The sequence below is a fragment of the Atta cephalotes genome, assembly GCF_000143395.1.
Source record: "Atta cephalotes unplaced genomic scaffold scaffold00063, whole genome shotgun sequence".
NCBI classification, from domain to species: Eukaryota; Metazoa; Arthropoda; class Insecta; order Hymenoptera; family Formicidae; genus Atta; species Atta cephalotes.
Window position 1 is genome coordinate 507,942 of NW_012130127.1, and position 20,590 is coordinate 528,531.

The following is a 20,590-nucleotide window of genomic DNA, read 5'->3' on the forward strand; positions in this document are numbered from 1 at the left end:
CGTTTAACGTTTACGTTAACGGTAAACGAACCTTACCCCGTTACCTTTACCTTCGTAGGTAGTAAACTTTTAACGTTTAAGTAACGAACGAGAATAACTACTCTCTCTCTCTCTCTCTCTCTCTCTCTCTCTCTGTCTGGTCAGGAAATTAACCTTTTATGCATGATCTCGCGTATAATTATTTCGAGATCATCAACATCTCGATCTTCGAGAATTTTGATTTCAGAATTCTGTATTGCAGTGCAATATAATACACCGGTTCAATGACATGTTGCGTTCCTTACTCGTTTGCCTTATTTTACGTTCTGCCATTTAGTAGGTAACTTCGCGACTATAGCGGGATATTTTATGTACGAATTTCAACGCAATTAATGAATCAGGAACAGAAATCGAGTTAGATTAAGGATTACTGGTTAAATGTCGATTTAAGTCACTTAAGTTCCTCAATTTTGTAGTTTATCTTTCAGGTACAGAGTAGCAAAGGTTGATATCCTCTCGAATAAATGCTTCTCACTCAGCCGGTTAAATTAACGGTTAAAACTGCAGAAGCAAATGCTAATTTAACAGGTGAATTCATCTTAAATTACCAACGAAAGATTCTCGAGAATGTGCAAATGATAAAGCTGGATGAAAATGTATAATTTAATAAAATCGCGTGAATTTTGTTGTTTAAATTTGTCATTATCAAGTGTAAGTACAAATAATACAATTGTCGTTCTATATAAATGCAATTACCGAGAAAAAGCTACTAATATTAATACTAATAAGAAAAAATTAAAACGATCGCGACGTATTTAATTTGATTTATATTATTATATTGACATTTTAATTCCATATTTTGATTGATTCTTATTTTAAATTTCAATAAAGTAAAGATTTTTTGTTTTTATGTTTTAAACATAACAGAGTTATTATATTTATTTAGAGTTATTATATTTATATTTATTTAAAAAGTATTATTATTTAAATAGCTTATAATTAAAGTATAATATTGAAGATATTAAGAAAATTTTATTAAAAATTTTTAAATAATAACATAATTTATTTAAATTTACTGATTAATAATAATAAATCTGTCAGTCTTCAGATAGTAATGCTGACAGTATACATTAATATTTTTACAATCTTGTATGATCAGTATTATTGACGATGTTTCAGTTTATTATTAGTTTTATGTATATAATTGTGCAATTATACTGATGGAAATACTGTATCTTTTATTATATTGATTTTACTTTTATTATATGGATTTGAATAGTCAATAATATCAGTATTATCAGCATACCAACAAATATTAACTGACAATATTATTGGTTGTATGTAATTATTAATGAATTTATATAGAATATTGATAGTGAATCCGAATTTCTTGATTCTCAATCATCAATATTACTGTATGGTATGGAATATCTCCTACCACAAAGCAATAGGGATGCATAAAGGACTATGCAATGGAAGAAATATTAGGAATAACTATTAAGATTTCAACTTATCAGAAATTGATTACATCGTAATATACGGTTTCTAATAAATTAAAATCATTAATATTTATATTTCTACTTATTAATATTTATTTCTAATATTTCCTCTATACTGCAGGGCCTTAGAGATCCCTGAGTAGTTGAATCGTCGCATATTGAATCGTCATAAGAGAAATAAAACAAAGTTGAAATTTCTTACATGCTATTTGTAAATAAAGACAATGTAGATAAAATAAAATAATCAGATCGCTTTAAAAAACACTTAAGTAGACGAAAGCTATTCTTACCTGCCCTGACAATAAATAGTCGTAAAAGGCACGTGAAGTGAAAATAGATTATGCATGTGCAAGTAAATGCACATGTCTTTTATCACTTTTTGCGATTACTTATTGTCTATCCAGGGCAAATAAAGATTATAGCTTTTGTCTATCTTTACAATTGTTTTAAAACAATGTTATTACAATATTTTATTTTATCCAAAAAGTTTTTTTATTTACAAATGATATACAAGAAACTTTTTCTATGTCATTTCTCATTTATAACGTTACGATTCAGTGGCGACTACTCAGGAATCTTAAGCTTATTCTACAATAATGCGTATAGATATGTATCGAAAAATTCATTTTTTGAGTTTATTTGGTCTCACTACCAATTCTTAAAATTTAATTTTTGTAAATTTGCACAAAAATTCTCCTCTAACATCTTTTCATACATCATAATCAATTTGTGTTATTAAAAAAATGTATATATTTAAAAGAATTGAATTTTTAAAGTTCATGTTAGCAGTTTTGATTATTAAAATGTTAGCAATTTTGATTATTAAAATTTTATAAAGCAATATTTAATTGTTATACATTTATTATTATTAATATACATTTAGACAGTTTTCAAGACAGTATGCATTTACAATTGTGTGATAGGTAAAACCGATTAGTAGCATAGATACAGGAATCATAGCAACAGCAATATACATTGTATGTTATTTGATTAAATACATAAATTAGTTTTCTTACATAATTTTTATATTTTTAGAGCAGAGAATTTGTGTTTTCAAGTAGAAAATTTGTATTTTTAAAGCAGAAAATATTTTAGCTGAATTTCTATTTCGTTAGCGTTACGATTTTCATGAACGAATTGATTTTTTTAGTATTATAGCACAGATGTGTCCAATATTTTAATAAACACAATAAATATGTATTAAATCTTTGCTTTACTTCATAAATGAGTCGATAATACATATACTAAAAATAAAATCAGATTTAAGTAATATTTAATTTTGATCGTTTATAATTTTTTATCGGCTAACGAGCAACTGCTAAAATTTGTTGGAGATCATTCAGGATTATGATTTTGACAACATACGTATGTTATTGAAGTTGCCGAGATCGGTCCTAATGTCCATAATTATTTGCAATTTTATTGTAATATCACGTATTCTTATTAGTTTCATTTGCGACAGCAATCAATCGTCATTAAAAAGTTAGTAATCATTGCTTGAGAATTTTTTTTTAAATGACTAATAATAATATAGTAATATTATGTGTATATATTTGTTAATATATTAATATATGTATTGCTGTTGTTATAATTCATATACTTTCGTCACTAGTTAGTTTTACAAAGTAGCTTAATTTTAAATGTTAGTAGTAGGAATAATTTGAAAAATATGGATTTTTTATACATATTTTGGATTTTTATACATATTTATACGCAGTTTTGTATGTATACATACATAAAAAAAGAGGTACAACTATAATTTTCATTTGAGGATTGAGGAGGATAGATTACATCTGAAAACATTACCAAAAATATAAAAATTTCATAGAGTGTTCTATTATTACATCTGATATCTATATAAAATTTAAACACAGTTCCCTTATTTATTTGAAAGTTATTTAAATTTTTCAGTCTTGATTCTTCTATAAAATTATGTTTTGCAGTACTTATTTATAAATTTGAAGAGAGAGTAACATTAAGAATCAAATAAAATTCTAAATATATACTGAAAAATTCAAACAATAGTAAATATTTGTGTAAAAGTTTATTTGGATTCACTTATTCGTTCAAAAGTGATTGATCTAAAACTGCAGAAAAATATGATCATTTTGTTGCATAAAATCATTATAAGCTAAATTGTTCGTTGTTTTGATTTTTGCAGTTGATTTCAGAATATATTCATGGAAATTTTGACTGATATTATTTAACTTTTAGCTGATATTATATAGTCAAAACATTCGTGAACTTTTTTTCCAATATTTCTCATTGTTTGCAGTTATTCTGTCAAAAAAACATATCTACATTTTTTTCAAGAGGATGATTTCATCTCCTTAAATCTTAATATAAACAAAAAATAGTTCTTTGTTATGTGAGAGTGAACTACTCTACTTGCACACAATGTTTCATAATTTTCTGAATTTCCCTTCTTTAAAAAAATGACTGGTTCAGTAATGGATGAAAATAAAAAAAATTTTTCATCGAAGATCAGTCTTATTAAAGTACTCGGTTTATTAAAGTTGGCCGACTAAATAATTTTTATAAAATATTTCCGTGGCTTATATTAAGATTTTGATAAAAAAATCTCAATTCAGATTATAACAAATAAAAATATTTAATATTAATCATATATTGCGACCAATTCTAATAGACCGAGTATTGATCTTCATAAAAATAAATATAAGTTTCGTTCACTATACTGAGTCAGCATTTTTTCCCAAAGATCTGACTTCAGATTTATAATATCAGCCTTTGTTAGATTTAAGAAAAATCTCTGCAAAATATTTCTCATATAAATTAAAATATTTTTAAAATATATAATCCGTCATATTAAATATAAAAAGATTAAGACTTAGTAGTGAAAAGAATCTTAGATTATTTTCCATATTTTCACAGACTTAGTTAGAATCATAATAAACAAATTTTTAATGCATGCTCTTTAAATGAATCTTTTTTCTCAAACCCGAGCTCTTCGAGATATTTCGGAGACTTGTGTTTTCGTGTTGAAGCAAAAGAATTCAGTACTTTATCTCAGCAAAAAAAAATAGCAATCGAATATATATTGGAACAGATAAGAATAACACTTTAATGTGACATCCACCTGGATGCTAAAAAAAATTATTGAACATTTTGTAGATCGTTGAAAATGATCAAATATCTCCTCAGACAGCAAAGCATATCTCAGAAAAATTGCACAAATCTGTGTTTTAAATATATGATCCGTCAGATTTTGAATTTTGAAAATCTAATTTCAAATTTGTTGCAGCAGAACCCCCGGATACGAAATTTCAAATTACCGTATTGACACAAACAAAAATTCGTACTTTAAAGCATAAAGGCTGATGATTTAATGAATTTTGATTTTCCTATTATATCTCTTAAACTAATTCTAACTTCAACTTAAAATGTTTTTGTGATTGATGTCTCGCCATAACATCATTTGGTACATAATTCAATTCTAAAATCGCGAGATTAAAAACTTTTGCTGTTACTCCTTCTAAAAAAGTGAAAACTTCTTAAAAAGGATTTTGGAACAGACGGTGCATTAACGTTAACGTTATAATAACGTAAGGATGTAGCAAAATTGCGATCGCGCGCTGTGAAATTGGAGAAAAAACCAGAGTAAAATGATGCGAAATCGCCGCATGACAGGTGCAAGCAGAATGCAGAGAAGCAAGGTTTGGCGAACGCTTACCCGGCAAATAACAGCAAATGTTTCGTTCCGAGTTGCGGGGAGCCAGACGTCGTGCGTTCGCTAGTAATAGCGTTAGGATGAGACTCGAAGAATCAATACGCGCACTGGCGAATTTCTCAATCGACGCGCAACATAAAGACCACCCTTCCATACTTCAATGTGCCTCTCCCATACTCTTTCTCATAGACTTACGTTATATACACGAAAAGAATCGTTTTGCTAAAGTATGTATAAAAATTAGATCAGATGCAGATTTGAAAATAATTATGTTGAACTAATTCAAGATAATTGCTGGAATGTTAAAACTTGATGGGATTTTTTTACCGGTAATTATTTAATAGTATAAGGAAACCACCCCCAAAAAATTTTTATGTTAGATTTAAAGTGTAGGATACTTAATATTAAATGACGCGTTTAAGCTATTGCATCGAAAACATAGATATAATTTATACACTTCATCTTGCAAATATTTTGTTGAATATTTACTTATGCAAATCATTTTTTTAAAAAACAGAATAATTCATCGAATGTTTTTACAAGAATTTTGATAAGGAAATGAACTGATCAATTTCAATTACAGTAATGATAACTTAATGAATACAAAACCTATTGAATATTTCTGCTCAATTTTTGGAAATAATACTTACGTATTTTCCTTTTATTTTCCTTTATCACAGAATGATAATGATGCTTTGGAAATTGTTATCAAATTTTTTTCTTTTCCTCAATTAAGTGATTTCTCTACTCTGAGTTCTGTTAAGAATAAACGGTTCATCAATCTTTCTAACAATACAATTCTTACATTCAATGCTTGTTGCAATTGAGTGGTAATTTCTCACTACCAGTAACAGAATGAGCAATTGCATCGAGTTTATCAAAAATATTGAAAACAATACAAAAAAATTGAATACTGAAGCATTATTAAATGTGAAGAAAGTTGAAGGTTCACATCGGTTTAAAAAAATGGGTTGCTAACTTCTTATCGAAAATTCAGATCGAATAGTTCTGAACCTAATATCTTCATTTTGTGAATATCTACAATTCCTGATGCATAAAAAAATTTTTGAAAAATAAAAAAAATTAATTTTTGAAAAATCAGATTTAGTAATACAAGATGTAGAGTAGAGCTTTGAAGATTTTTAGAATTGATTTATCATTTTATCTTAGGTATGTCGATGACATAGCGATGTCAGTCATTATTTAATCAACAAATTATTCGATATTTTTAATTCTTTTTATTCTAGAAATTTACTTTAGAAATTGATAAAAATGAAACTAATTTATTAATAGACGTACGGTCCATGCTTATTAACATGCTCTTTTTTTGTGAGAAAGGGCATGTTAATGAGCATAATTCATAGAACTTTCTTATTATCACATTCTAAATTTCACGGGGATAACTTGAAATTATTAACCATAACACTTTTTTAGAGAATGATTATCCCATTATAAGTTTGTATTGGACACGATTAATTCATGGTTAAAATCTCTATTCAAGTAAGAATTTTCAAACAGATGGAAATACAGGAGAGGAAAAAACATGGTTTACAATTCCTTTCTTTTTAAGAAATTTAGAAATGCTATAAAAGAGATCTTAATGTAAAACCTGCCTTTTTTAAGTCTCAATAAACTTGGCAGAATTATTAAAGTATAGAAAGATGTTATTCTTAAAAATTCTAAAAAGAACGTATATGAGATCTCATGTGAAGAGTCCAATGCTTCTTATGTTGAGCCGACGAAGAGCTTAAAACGAGAATTTCAGAACAATGAAATCACATATAAATAAAAAAAACAGTCACCTACATATCATAATAGAATTTATTAATTACAATTTATCCTGCATTTGACTGGGAGAATATAGTTTTTTGATTGTGAAAGATATAAGATTTAAGTAAAAGACTAATTTCTGAAATGTTAAAAATTCAGGGTTAAATTAGAAATTTGATGAATTTCTATTTTACATCAATATTATAAGTACTTAAATAAGTTTTGAAATGTTAAGAATTAATTATATCGATTAATTATATCTGTGTATCTCATATGTAATAGATTATCGACATTATTTATTATTTTTATGTTTATTATTTTTATGTTTTTATTATTTGACATGTCGCCAAGCATGTCGCTTATCGACACTGTTTATTTTTTGATTATTGATAGCTTTCTAATAATTAACAAGCGATTAGAACCTTTTAAAGGCTACTCATCATGACAACATATGTCAAGGTGATTGGAGCCGATTCTTTTTTATTAAAGAATTACCATTTAAAATAATGAGGTTCATAAAGAAGCAAATGCGTTGTTCTTCAACTGAGGCGAATAAATTCCATAAATTCTTGCAATCGAAATTTTTTTTATTGGGGATGTGATCAAGGGTACGGTCAATGTGATGATACTTTGAAACTTTCTTTGATCACTTCATAAAATTCTTTCTTTTGATTGATGGTCAATTATAATGGTAAATTATATAAAATATATTTCAAAGTATTTGTAGTGAGGTTTTAATCGCACCCTATCGTGACACAACGACGCATTTGAAACTGTTTTTGATTACATTCGAATTAATTAATTAATCGAAATAATCATGCTCATATGCTTGGAATAAAGACTGTTATTTAATTGACATACGTATTTATTTCAGATTTGAGAAACTACTTGGGATACATTTCAATAGTGACAGTAACTGAATTACGGTAATACGATGCAGAGCAACGGTTCGGAGAATGTAGGATCCGAGAATGGAGTCGACAAGTCAGGATGGACGGTGTGTATCGATTAATCGAAATTAGCTTAATATAAACTGTAGCTTGCCGAGATTACGAAGACATCTCCATCAATTAAAGAGTGAATCACCGCTATTTAATCTACAGTTATCTTTCTCATCTCTTTTGCATAAAATTACCTCACAGATAATTACAATTTAATTATGAATAATTGATAAAAAAAGTGCACAAGAACGAAGATAATCGTTTTCTGTATTTTTTAGACATTAAAAAACGATCCTAAATTAATATCCTAATTATTTTACATTTTTACTAAATTGTTTTATTACATTACCATTTTTGAAGAAATTCGTGGTTAAAATTGCAAAAAAGTTAGCATATTACACTATTTAAAAATAGAAAAACGAGAAAAAACTATAAGAACGCGATTGATTATTTTCCATAGCACCGACGAGATACTATTAAAGACAACCAGTCTTATAGAAGTTCATAGTGTATGTATATATATATATATATATATATATATATATTAAAAGAAAAATATATAGAATTCAAAATCTTAATGGCATACTCAAACTTAAATAGCAATGACGTATTGTTGGATATGATATGGATTTTTTCTTATACTTTATTTTTCTTATTCTTCTATTAATCGCCAGATTAATAAGCACATTTGTGAAGAGGGACTATATACCCAAAGATATTAAAACATAATCTTTTTACAATACAATATCGCCTAATTTTTTAAATTTTTCAATTTCAAATGCTGATTTTTCTACAAAATTTGACAATTCCAGGATATCGAGGCATACTCGAATATCTTTTGTAAATAATAAGCTAAATTATACAATGGGCTATTGATCGTCGAAATTATTATTCTCTGGATTGTCGGTTTGTGGACTTTAGATGTGCTATACGCTCTAAGTAGAATACCGTCAGTAATTAAAATCTTCTTGTATGTCAATAGATCAATGTATTCTCTATTCTCCCCTATGCTCAAAAATTTAAAACTTCTAGTTATTTTATTCAACAGATTCTTCGTACCTCATATGAGAAGCAGACTTTCAAAATGTTTTGTCCAAAATTTATAATTTTCAGAAAACGAGAAAGAAATTCCTATATAAAAAATTACGCACTTTACAGAAAACAACAATATGCCAATCAGTAAGATGTGAAATACTAAACAAAATTGCTGAATAATTATTAAAAATGTTAAACAAATGCATTTTATTTGTCTCTAGTTAGAAAATATAATATTTCGGAATGTCTATGTTTTTTTGGCATATAAATTAACGATGAAAAAATGAACATATCTCAGAGTAGTTTACAATATGAGTCTTTTAACATTGAACATCTCTAAAATAACTAAAAAAATGAAATTTTGCAAATTTTGAAAAATTCTGCTCTTCATATATTTCTATCCAAAAATATAAATTCCATTTTATTTACATAATCTAATATTGAGAGCTAACTCGACAAACACGATAAATGTCTTAAAATAGTAAAACAGTAAAGCAAATAAGTTATATAATAATTAGATATGATGTTTTCCAGGTTGGGTTAATTAATGGGAAGTTTAAGTATCTAACGGCGGAGACATTCGGTTTTAAAATCAATGCTAATGGATCGAGCTTGAAGAAAAAACAATTATGGACTTTAGAGGGCAGCGAGCACCAGGTTTTCTTTCGCTCACACTTGGATCGATATCTAGCGGTTGACCAATTTGGTAATGTGACGTGCGAAAGTGAGGACTCGTCGGATCCAGGATGCGCTTTTCAAATACAACTTGCTTCTGATGGTATTTGAGCTTCACTTTGTTTGATTTGTATTAGAGTATCAGAAACACAGAAAATTCATTTTACATTCTACAAATTTTTTTATATCTTCAAAGTCAAGATAGATTGTTTTCCACGAAGAAAAAATAGTAAATGCATTAAAAAACAAGATAACAATCTCAAAATTGTGTAGGCTCTAATGATATAAATCAATAATAAATAAGAAGTCTCCGAGAGCCGACGCTAAAAGAGATATATATATTTAATTAAATATGAGGAAATGAATGAGGAAACGGAGGGAAGGAAAATTCTCATTTCGATACTGGAATAATTTTCGCGTTGTAGTTTACAGGGTGTTCTGAATTTAAATATTCAAACTTCGAGATCGATAAACTAAGGAAAAAATCCTTTAGAGATATGCTCATTTTCTCTCTGTTTGGGAGAAAATCGCGAAAAAAGACAACATAGTTTTAATTTTTACACTTATTTATTACTTATTCATTTATATTTATTTATTTACACTGTTAATGTAGATATTATTCAAAATATTAGCCTCGTGCAATAATGCATGCATCTTGTACGGACAGTATAAAATTGTTGCAACTAAATACTGATTTTGTCGACATAATGACTCGCCGATCCGGCACACTTCTGCCTAGAAATCGGCGCGCATACTCTCGCACTGCCTCTAAAGGATTATCGCTGAAGTCGTACAATTTTCCGCTTTGAAAATAATATTCTGAAAATTATTATACGTTTTATTTTAAATTTTGTGATTTTCTTCAAAACGAAGTAAAAACGAGCATATCTCTATAAAGGACATTTTTAAAAAAATTTATTTGATTTCCTACAGGCTCTTAAGTTTTGAATTTGAAATTTCTCTATATTTACAAATATCGATTCGTAAATCTTATCTTTTAATCGAACTGAACGAGATATGAGAAGCAATTTTTATGTTCTGACTTGGCGTTATCAGTCAGACGATTATTTCAAATATCCGGATCAATTGGAGCTCTATAATGAATGGGTAAAAGTATATCAGCAATTCTCTCAAGGCAATCGTGACAAATTACAGGCAGCGGGCGATGGGCTCTGAAAAACCTCCAGAGAGGCTACTTCTTAGGCTCGAGTCAAGATGAATTGAAGTGTACCGCTAAGGCTCCAGGCGAGGCGGAGTATTGGCTCGTACATCTCGCCGCTAGGCCACAGGTATACCTTATGTGCCCGTTTCAAAATTCCGTTTGGATGTGAAGCGTTTATGGCGTATCATTTTACGCCAATTTATTTTACGCAATTTATTGTTACACGCACAACTTCACTAATATAACTGTATTTTCTCAAACAACTGATTTTTCTTAACAGTTTTGATTTATTCCGACGTCATTTATTCTGTTATAATTGTACTGTATTTTTATACAGGACGATGTTGAACCATCGATGTCTTTCCAAATTCCTTTGACCAATTTGGAAATAATTTTTTACTCGAAAAACGCATTTCTTGACAATTTGAAAAATTTTAAACTCCAATATATATAAATTTACACAAAAATTAAGGAAAATTAAGGAAATAAGAAGTATTTTTTAAGAATTGTAAATATTTTTATTTTCTGAAATATATTAAAAATAAAAGAAATACAAAGCAAATTTATCCATAATTTACAAGAAAGACTCTGAAGAAATAAATTATAGATAGATATAATGAAAAGCTCTTTTGTGAGATTAGTTGTTTGTGTGTGTAACAAGTAGTTATTAATAAGATAAAATTACAAATACTTTGACCTGATTTTGAGTTCTCTTCAGAATTAACAATTACTAAGCATTACATAGCACTACACTTTACAATAAATTAGAATAAATGTGGAACGTCATCGAACAAAAAGCATCATTAATCTTATTATTCAGAGATAAAAAGTTAACCGTCTATAATATTAGAATACTTGAACAGTGATCAAAAATTGAACTGGAATATTAAACTTTGAAATTATTATAATCAGAATATAAAATGAAATACTTACATTGATCATAGAATAACGATGAAGTACAAAAATAAAGCAAAGACAGAGTATATGATACTAAGTATCAGTATATGATATTGATGTGTGATACTAAATGCTGTGATATTATAAAAGATCATCAAACAATAGATATGTTTATATATATGTATTGAATTAATAAATAAAATGGATCTTACATCAAAATTTGTAAAAAGCTATAATGGATCTAAATCGAGACGGTTCTAGATACATGCACAAAATAGATCAGACATAGCAGGGTACGCCAATCGATTACAATCCCAATCAGAAATGAACACTGTCCCAAACGGACACATAACAGTTCCGGACACAAGTTGATTCCAATTAGAAATAGATTGAAATGGACACATGATAGTTTTTAACTAAACTGCCTTCTTCGATGAACTTATAGACTTCTGATACGTTTTTGCACGAATGCGCATGTATTTTATTAAATTAAATTTTCGCCTTATACTAAATAATTATTTTAATGAGACAATTGTTAAACTTTTCAAAGTTAAATTACAGCAGAATTTGTTAATTTTATGCCCGTTTCTATTGCTGTAGATTAAGGAGCTTCTCCAGCTTAAAAATGTGGAGGGGAGTCACGTGACTTTTTTTATCTTAATACGAGAGCCGTATCTTTTAAAAAATAAATAATGAATAAAATTTAAGCAGCGGAACTAATTTGTTATTAAATATTTTCTTCTTAATAGAAAATTAATTTATGTGGAAAATATTGAAGAAACATTGTTTGTAGTAATTATTTAAATTTAATTTTGATAAAAATATTATGGATAATTCTGGTAGAAACGATGTTACTACATTTTCACTACATGACATCATATTTAAAAAGAATTGCTGAACATTTCATATTCTTGCACGAAAATAATTATGGTGAAATTTAATTTTTTTCAATTTCAAAATGTTCTTTAAACTTTTTTAATTTTTTAATTTCAAAATGTTCTTTAAACATTAATTCTCCATTCTTTTATTATCCATGTAATTCTTCAAAATTCTTATGTTTGATTTATAATTAAATTACTTCAAACTCTTTTTCTTATAAAAATTTAAATTATTTAAAAAAATTATTTAAAAAAAACTGTATAGTCAAATCTGAAAAAGTCGAGAATTCCTACACATTGATTACAAACTCATTCTCAATATTTGATCAAATTCTAATATTATATAATGAGAGAAGAAAATAAAAAGTAAATTAAACAAAAATAAAGTTATATAATTTCAAGGAAAAAAAGTATACATTAATTACTTATAATGCCGTTACTTTTTATAATTATTTTGTTATAATAACAATTTGATAATGATATTGTGAAGTTTTTATGGCAATAATGATAAGAGTTGAAAATTCAATTTGTATACTTGTAACGAATTAAAAAAATCATTTGTTACTGAAGAAAGTAAATCATTATTTGTAATGAATTACTTTTACTTGTAACGAATAAAGTAACACATCAATGCGTTACATAATTAGTATAAACAAATTACGTTTTTTTAAATAATACGTAATAGTGACAAATTATATTTAAAAATAATTTCCTCACTTTATTGCAACCTCAATTAGTTATCGTTACAATCATAAAAATTGCAACGTCATTATGGCATCATTATTATAAAAAGTAACGGTAAAAGTAACGGTGTTACTATATTTCCATTTCCTGATTAATCTACATTGATAGAAATGGATTATAGATGATCGGTCTATCAAGAGACAAACAAAAAGCTTTATATCAAAAATGATTTATTATAAACATTGCAAAACAAAACAAAATTCAAAATTATCATAAAATAAAAAAAATGATTAAATCAAGAAACAAGAAGAGACGCAATGTCTCAGCTAAAACAAGTACAGCATAATAAACAAACAAATATATATATATATATATATATTTTTTTTTATAGTAAACTATATAAATAATGATCACAAAATATACAAATTAATTTTTCTTTCTTTTCCTTCCACAAATATTTGTAGTTCGATATTGTATTTCTGACAAATTCCATATAATATTTTCAGTTTTTTTTGATAAATTCATAGAATTTTTGACAATTTATGTCAATGTTCAGTTTAGTACATAATTTCGCATCAATTTCGCGCATTTTGACGATCATTCCATGCATTATTAAAAATACTCTTTTTACGTAAATTAAAGAAGTGACAAATTTCTTTAATTTGTTATTATTTTTTAAAATTAAAAATTATGTAATGTTTTACACTTCCCTTTATGTAATTGTTTAAGTATTTCGGAGAAATAATAATTGAATTATAGAATGGATTTAAATTTTCAAAACTCAGAATCTCCAGAGCAAACTCGAAGAGGTAGCAACCTTAATTAAGGACTTGATTATTTAGGTAAATCTTCGATCGGCCGGAAGGAAACGTTTCGCACATCTGAGCGCTACTCAGGATGAAATTCACGTAGATGCGCCGGTGCCGTGGGGTGAAGATACCTTATTTACTTTGGAATTTCGCCCAACGACGGGTGATGACAACAGTCACGGGAATCATTCTAAGTCCGAGGGTGGTCATTATGCGCTACATACTTGTAATAATAAGTACCTTGCGCGTGATGGCAAACTGCTGGACGCCTGCACGCGAGATTGCCTCTACGCCGCGGAATTTCACGCTGGTCTTCTCGCTCTTCGGTATTTACTAGTTAAATAACTTTTTTATGTTTTTTTTATATATCAAAATAGAATCTTTCTTAATGAACTTATATTAGTAAGAAAAAAAATGTATATATACAAAGTGCAATCTTTTTAAATTAATTTCAATGTTAATTAAACATTTTGACGAATTAAATTAAACTAATTGAATTTTTATTTCTATAAATTAAAACTTTCAGGGATATACATGGTGCGTATTTAGCACCGATCGGAAGTAAAGCAGTTTTGAAATCCAGATCAACAACTGTTACGCGCGATGAACTTTTCTCATTGGAAGAATCTCTGCCGCAGGCATCCTTCGTCGCGGCATTGAATCAGCGATATGTTTCTGTGAAGCAAGGTGATTATTTCGTTATAGGATGAATGTGATTGAAAATTAATCGCGATCATTGCTCTGATTGATTAGGTGTTGATGTGACGGCCAATCAGGACGAGATCTCCGGTCACGAGACATTCCAATTGGAATTTGACCGAGTGACAAAACGATGGTACGTGCGAACGATGCAAGACCGTTACTGGAGTTTGGAGGCTGGCGGAGGCATACAAGCGTCGGATCATAAGCGCTCGTCGAACGCGCTTTTCGATCTGGCATGGCAATCAGAAGACGGCACAGTTGCGTTGCGTGCGAACAATGGCAAATTTCTGGCTACCAAACGATCCGGCCATCTCTACGCGAACGCTGAGTTAAATGGCAATGACTCTGATGCCGCCAAGTATTACTTCTACCTGATGAATCGGCCCGTGCTGGTGTTGCGATGCGAGCAAGGCTTCGTCGGGCCGAAGAGCACGGCCAGTCCAAAGCTCGAATGTAATAAGGCTGTTTATGAAACGATTCGTGTCGAACGATGCGAACGTGGTGAAGTCAGATTTAAAGGTGATTGCACTTCTTCAATTTATTTAACTTGTTTTATTACTGCCAAAAAGGGACAGGAGTTTTGTATAGTTAAATTGAAGACAAAATTTGCGAATTTATTTCAGCAAAAGAAATGAATTCTCTATAAAAGTATTATATTTGAGCTGAAAAAATTAAGTTGTAATATAAAACTGATTAATAGGAAATAATTGTTTTTATACATATACTGATTGCGAAGAATATCATTAGGGTAGCCTTGGTGATCTAAAACTTAGGACGCTCGCGCGGAATGTTAGAGATCCGGAAAGTTCGACTTGCGATCGTAATATTTTTTGTAATAAGTTTTTTACAAATTTTTAAGACATAATATGATAATAAAATTTTGGGAGAATTATTAATATTTCAGGATTATGTTGAAGATCCGATAGTAACGGCGTGCAATCATATTTCTGGTATTCATTTAAAGAATACATATATGTATTAGTTTAATATTTAATTTTGACCGTCAAATAGCGTTTCTCTTATTTAAGTCTTGTCGTACAATTGTAAATAAATTTTACATTTACGTAAACACATTTTACTGTTTATAAGAAATAATTAAATAATTTTAATAAATAATTTAATAATTGAATCATAAATATATATAAATAAAATAATAATTTAATAATTTAAAATAAATTATATTTATATGGACGGAGCCAACGCCGATAACTTTGACCTTGTTATTGAGTAGCCCTCAACAGGTTTAATCGTTGCTCTTCATACAGCACATTTTATCCTAGGGATAGGTCATTTTAGGATATCGCGATAATCTTGATATCCATGGACAGTCTTATTTACTCAATAAATATCCAGGGGATGTACAAGTGTGTGAAAGCCACAAATGTCTTAGACGACATCCGTGAAATATCCAAGGAACTCCATGAGGTATCACAAATATACAGGATGTCTCGCAATTTTTTGCCAAGCGCTTTTGTGTAAATAGAGTGGACTTACTGAATCGAAAAGCCCTTTATCATTTTGCAATTTTTGCAACAATTAACAAGATATTAATTACTAAAAATCGCTGAATATTAGTTTTTAATAATTTTTTACTCAAATACTATCAACTTTACAGAAAAACAGCAAGAGACAAAAAGTTTATTCTCTTCTTATAAAGTTCTGAAAATTTTTTCAGAATTTTTTAATATCGTATTTTCTCATGTTGGTAAAAATAGTTGTCAATAAAAAAATCAACTAAAAAGTTGATAAAAAATTCTTAAAAAATTCTTAGAGTTCTATAAAAAGAAAATAAACAATTTTTATCTGTGTTGTTTTTGAAAGTTGATAATATTTGAATAAAAAATTATTGAAGACCAATATTCGGCAATTTTTAGTAATTATAATATTTCGTTAACCATTGCGAAAATTGTTTCGACTCAATTTAATCCGTTCTATTTGCGCTTGGCCAAAAATTGCGAAACACCCTGTATATGTATGCGTATGTATATGCGTATGTTTTGTTATCTAAAATAAAAGGAAAATGTTTTCCATAATATGGAATGTATTCCATAATATTATGAAAGCGAAAAATATGTATGTTGTCCCATTATTACATAATGTAATAAAAGGTTAATTTGAAATAATATATGTCATCACATCTTTGTAATTTGTGTATTCTTAAGCTGTGTTCGGAAACATTATCCGAGTATCTCCGTATCAGTTTGCTTTGTCATCGTGTCATTTGTAGCCAAAATAAGTATGACTATATCTTTACTTTTGATCTTTTATTTCTGACTGCAAACCGTTACTGTACTCTGGGCATCCTTAGGACATTTCTTAACTGTGTTGGAAGGATTTGAATATGGTAGAATATTTTAAAATATTAATAGAATATCTTATGATACCTTACGATGTTTTATGATATTTTCTTTGGATATTGTGGATGGGATATCCATGGGATCGCTTTGTCAATTTAGGATATCCTCAGGAATAAAGTGTGCTATGTGGATCATTATTCGTTAAAAAGTTATTAACAAAAAAGTTTAAAGAATATTCTCTTATTTCTAGTATATGTATATAATATTAAATACTATCTTATACTCCTTACTTATGGGGCATAAGGACTTTCCACGCAAAGCGAGGTTCACTTCTCCCCTATAAGAGATGCACAACAGAGGATGAGATAGACCTCGCTTCGCGTGAAAAGTCATTATATAAGCAGGGGAAGATGTAGTAATGTTTGTAGTAATTGTAATATTGTATGTGGCAGAAATAAGAGTGTTATTTAAAAAATGTTTTTATATAATTTATTTGTTAATAACAAATAACGAGCAATGGCTGATTTGTTGAAGATCATTCAAGATCACGAATCACCTTGATAACATATGTCAAGTTCATCAACATTGGCTCCCTCCATATAAATATTTACCGTATAATATAGTAGTAAGTATAGTAGTAAATAATATCTAACGAAGAACTATCCATTTATTTCTTTTCCTGAAATTTGTAAATTTTATTTCCACACACACGCGCGTGTGCGCACACATAATTTAATTATACAAAACCTGTCCTCTCTTAAATCACCTTGAATTAATACTTTATATACATTCTTTTTTGCATAAATCGCTATATATGTCTGATAATTTTACCGAGATAATTTTTAACTCTCGCAGACAAGTAGGACGGTTCTGATTTATAAACTTATTATGAATCAGAAAGTCCTGTATCACTTTATAATTTTGGCAATAGTTAACAAAATATTAATTTTTATAGTGATATAGATCGTGTATGAATAAGTATATCCACTCAGTTATATCGCCAAATGCATGCTCATCGTGGTCGCTAGACATTCGGGGAGTTGTTTATTATAAGTATTAGTAGCAATAGTTTCGCGGTAAAAGCCGCGAAAGAAAACAATTCCCCGCATCCCCAGAAATTACGACCAATAGGCGTGCATTTGGCAGTAGCGTATACGCACTTAATTTTTAGAAATTAATATCTCGTTAATTGTTGCAAAATAGTACAAGACTTTTCGACTCAATTTAGTCTGCTTTACGAGCGTTGTCGATAGAATTGCCAAACACCTTGTATAATATAAGGCGATAAGAAGAATAATCAACTAATTATATTATTAGGTATGGGAAAAAGTTCGTGGCGTTTTTCCCATTAAATGTCATTAAAAAAATATATTATATATTATTGTATATTAAGAAGTATTTGTCTTCCACTTCAGATAAATTGTATCATTTGTCTTTATTATTTTATAGGACAAAATGGTAAATATTGGCATGCAGACAGCGAGGGAGTGACCGTGGATTCAGACATGCCGTCCGACGGTTTTTATTTGGAACTGCGTGAGCCGTCACGCATCTGCATCAAGTGCGTAGATGGCCGATATCTCACCGCAGGCAAGAATGGCGCGTTGCGTTTAGGCGAGTCAGACTATGAGTCCGCCACGAAATGGGAGTTCTAATGCGGAGGATAAAACGTAAATGTATTCAACTGCCTCCTCAGCTTTGTGGTCGTAACTCGTAGCACCGTGTCCCCGGAACAACAGCAAGAGATCGGCAGTTTGCGCTGTTTCCTGCCACATACTTAATCGAGCATGCCGTATCGCGTCAAAACGACGAGTTTTTGATATTCGATGTTCTACTGCAATATATACTTTTTTTTTCTTAGTAAAGTTTCGTGGTTCCACAGTATATTCAAGATTGGCGGTTTATACATGGATAACGTAAAAGTTCGAGAGATATTCAAAGGACCGGCTATTACAATTACGGTCTATTTTATAAGTAAAATACACACACTTTTATATCTTTATATATTTATAGATATATACAGTTGCCACTGCAAATTCAATTGTATATCGATGCCCTTTGTATGTATTTACACGTTTATTCATAATCCTGAGACATTGATCATAAAATTGGTTTATCGTTATTAATATACTTGTTTAGTTTATCTTATCTTATTCTGAGACAAAAGGAATTTATAAATATAAATCGATCAATATCAAGGCATTCAGAAAGAAACAGAGATTTTTCTTTCTGCTCACAGCGTAGTAATGGGTTTTTGCTATCGTTATGGGTATATTTTTTATATATTAAATAGATTTTTTTTTTTAAAGGATATATATACATATTATATACATAAAATGTTCAGGATAACGGTCCGCACTGTTTTTACATTTCCGACAATTAAAAAAAAAGGAAAGAAAGATGAATATTTATCGATTTCATGTAGACAAGCCATAAAAAATTTAAAAAAGTTTTTAATAAAAAAAATCAAGGTTGAATTTTTTAAATAATTCAATTTTTTCCATAATATTATAAGAGTCTTCAAGACAAATTCAACGTACTATTGAGAATGTCACTTTTATTGAGGTTTTGTTAATCTTATACACAAAAGATACATGTATTATAAATATTCATATATAATAAAAAAAAACTATGTGATTTATGAACAAATTTTATTTTTATTTTATGTGAGTTTTAATTAATTTTTTTAATTTATGTAAATGTTTCAAATTACTTGCAATATAAAGTTCTGTTCTTTTTAACAAATTATTGGGTCCGGAAAGTTCGTGCCGATTTTGAAGGAAAATTGAAACGCAGATTTAAATTTTTAATTTCATTTATTAAATTTAAATCTTTTACGGCACGAACTTTCTGGACAATCCAATACATATTACTACGCGTAACAGTTATTACACTATTTTGATTCAAAATTGCACAACCTGTAATTATTGTCTCTCAAAGATTGAATATTATTTATTGATGTTGTTAAAAAATTTCAAATATTCCTACAAGAAAAAATCCATCGGAGATAAATCCAAAAAATGTGCCGGCTATCGAACTGATCCATGTACTTATATTTCAAAGATATTCTGAAAATAATTTTGAATTATTCGTGCATTATGGACTGAGCAATCATATGGATTAAATATATCAATAAAATCTGTTATAAAATTTATTTACTTTTATTAATAAAATTTAATAATAAAATTATATAAAATAATAATAAAATAATTTATTAATAAAATTTATTTACATAGTCTTTTTTTATTAATGGATATATATATGGATATATATATTATTATTAATGGATATGATATACATATTATGTTTATACATATAAAATCAATAAGACATTAATAAAAGTGACATTCTCAATAGTGCGTTGAACTTTTGAAGACCTCCTACAATATTATGAAATTGTATGGTGCTATTTAAAGAATTCAAAATGACTTTGATTTATTTTATTAAAAACATTAAAAAAATTTTTTTTATCGCATTGTAGTCCATATGAAACAGATAAATATCACCTTTTTCTTTAACCATCTAAAAAATCGGACCGTTATGCTAAATCCTGTACACACACACACACACACAC

At 28.5% G+C, this 20,590-nt stretch overlaps 1 protein-coding gene across 1 annotated transcript; it reads left to right on the forward strand.

Annotated features, from left to right (window-relative positions):
- Positions 1–7,870: 7,870 nt before the first annotated feature.
- LOC105623721 (protein singed) lies at positions 7,871–19,395 on the forward strand. Its single transcript, XM_012205103.1, has 7 exons — positions 7,871–7,933; positions 9,447–9,690; positions 10,743–10,876; positions 14,051–14,343; positions 14,544–14,704; positions 14,771–15,238; positions 18,466–19,395. Exons 1-7 carry the CDS (start codon positions 7,871–7,873, stop codon positions 18,669–18,671), a joined length of 1,569 nt encoding a protein of 522 aa, XP_012060493.1. The 3' UTR covers positions 18,672–19,395.
- Positions 19,396–20,590: the final 1,195 nt, after the last annotated feature.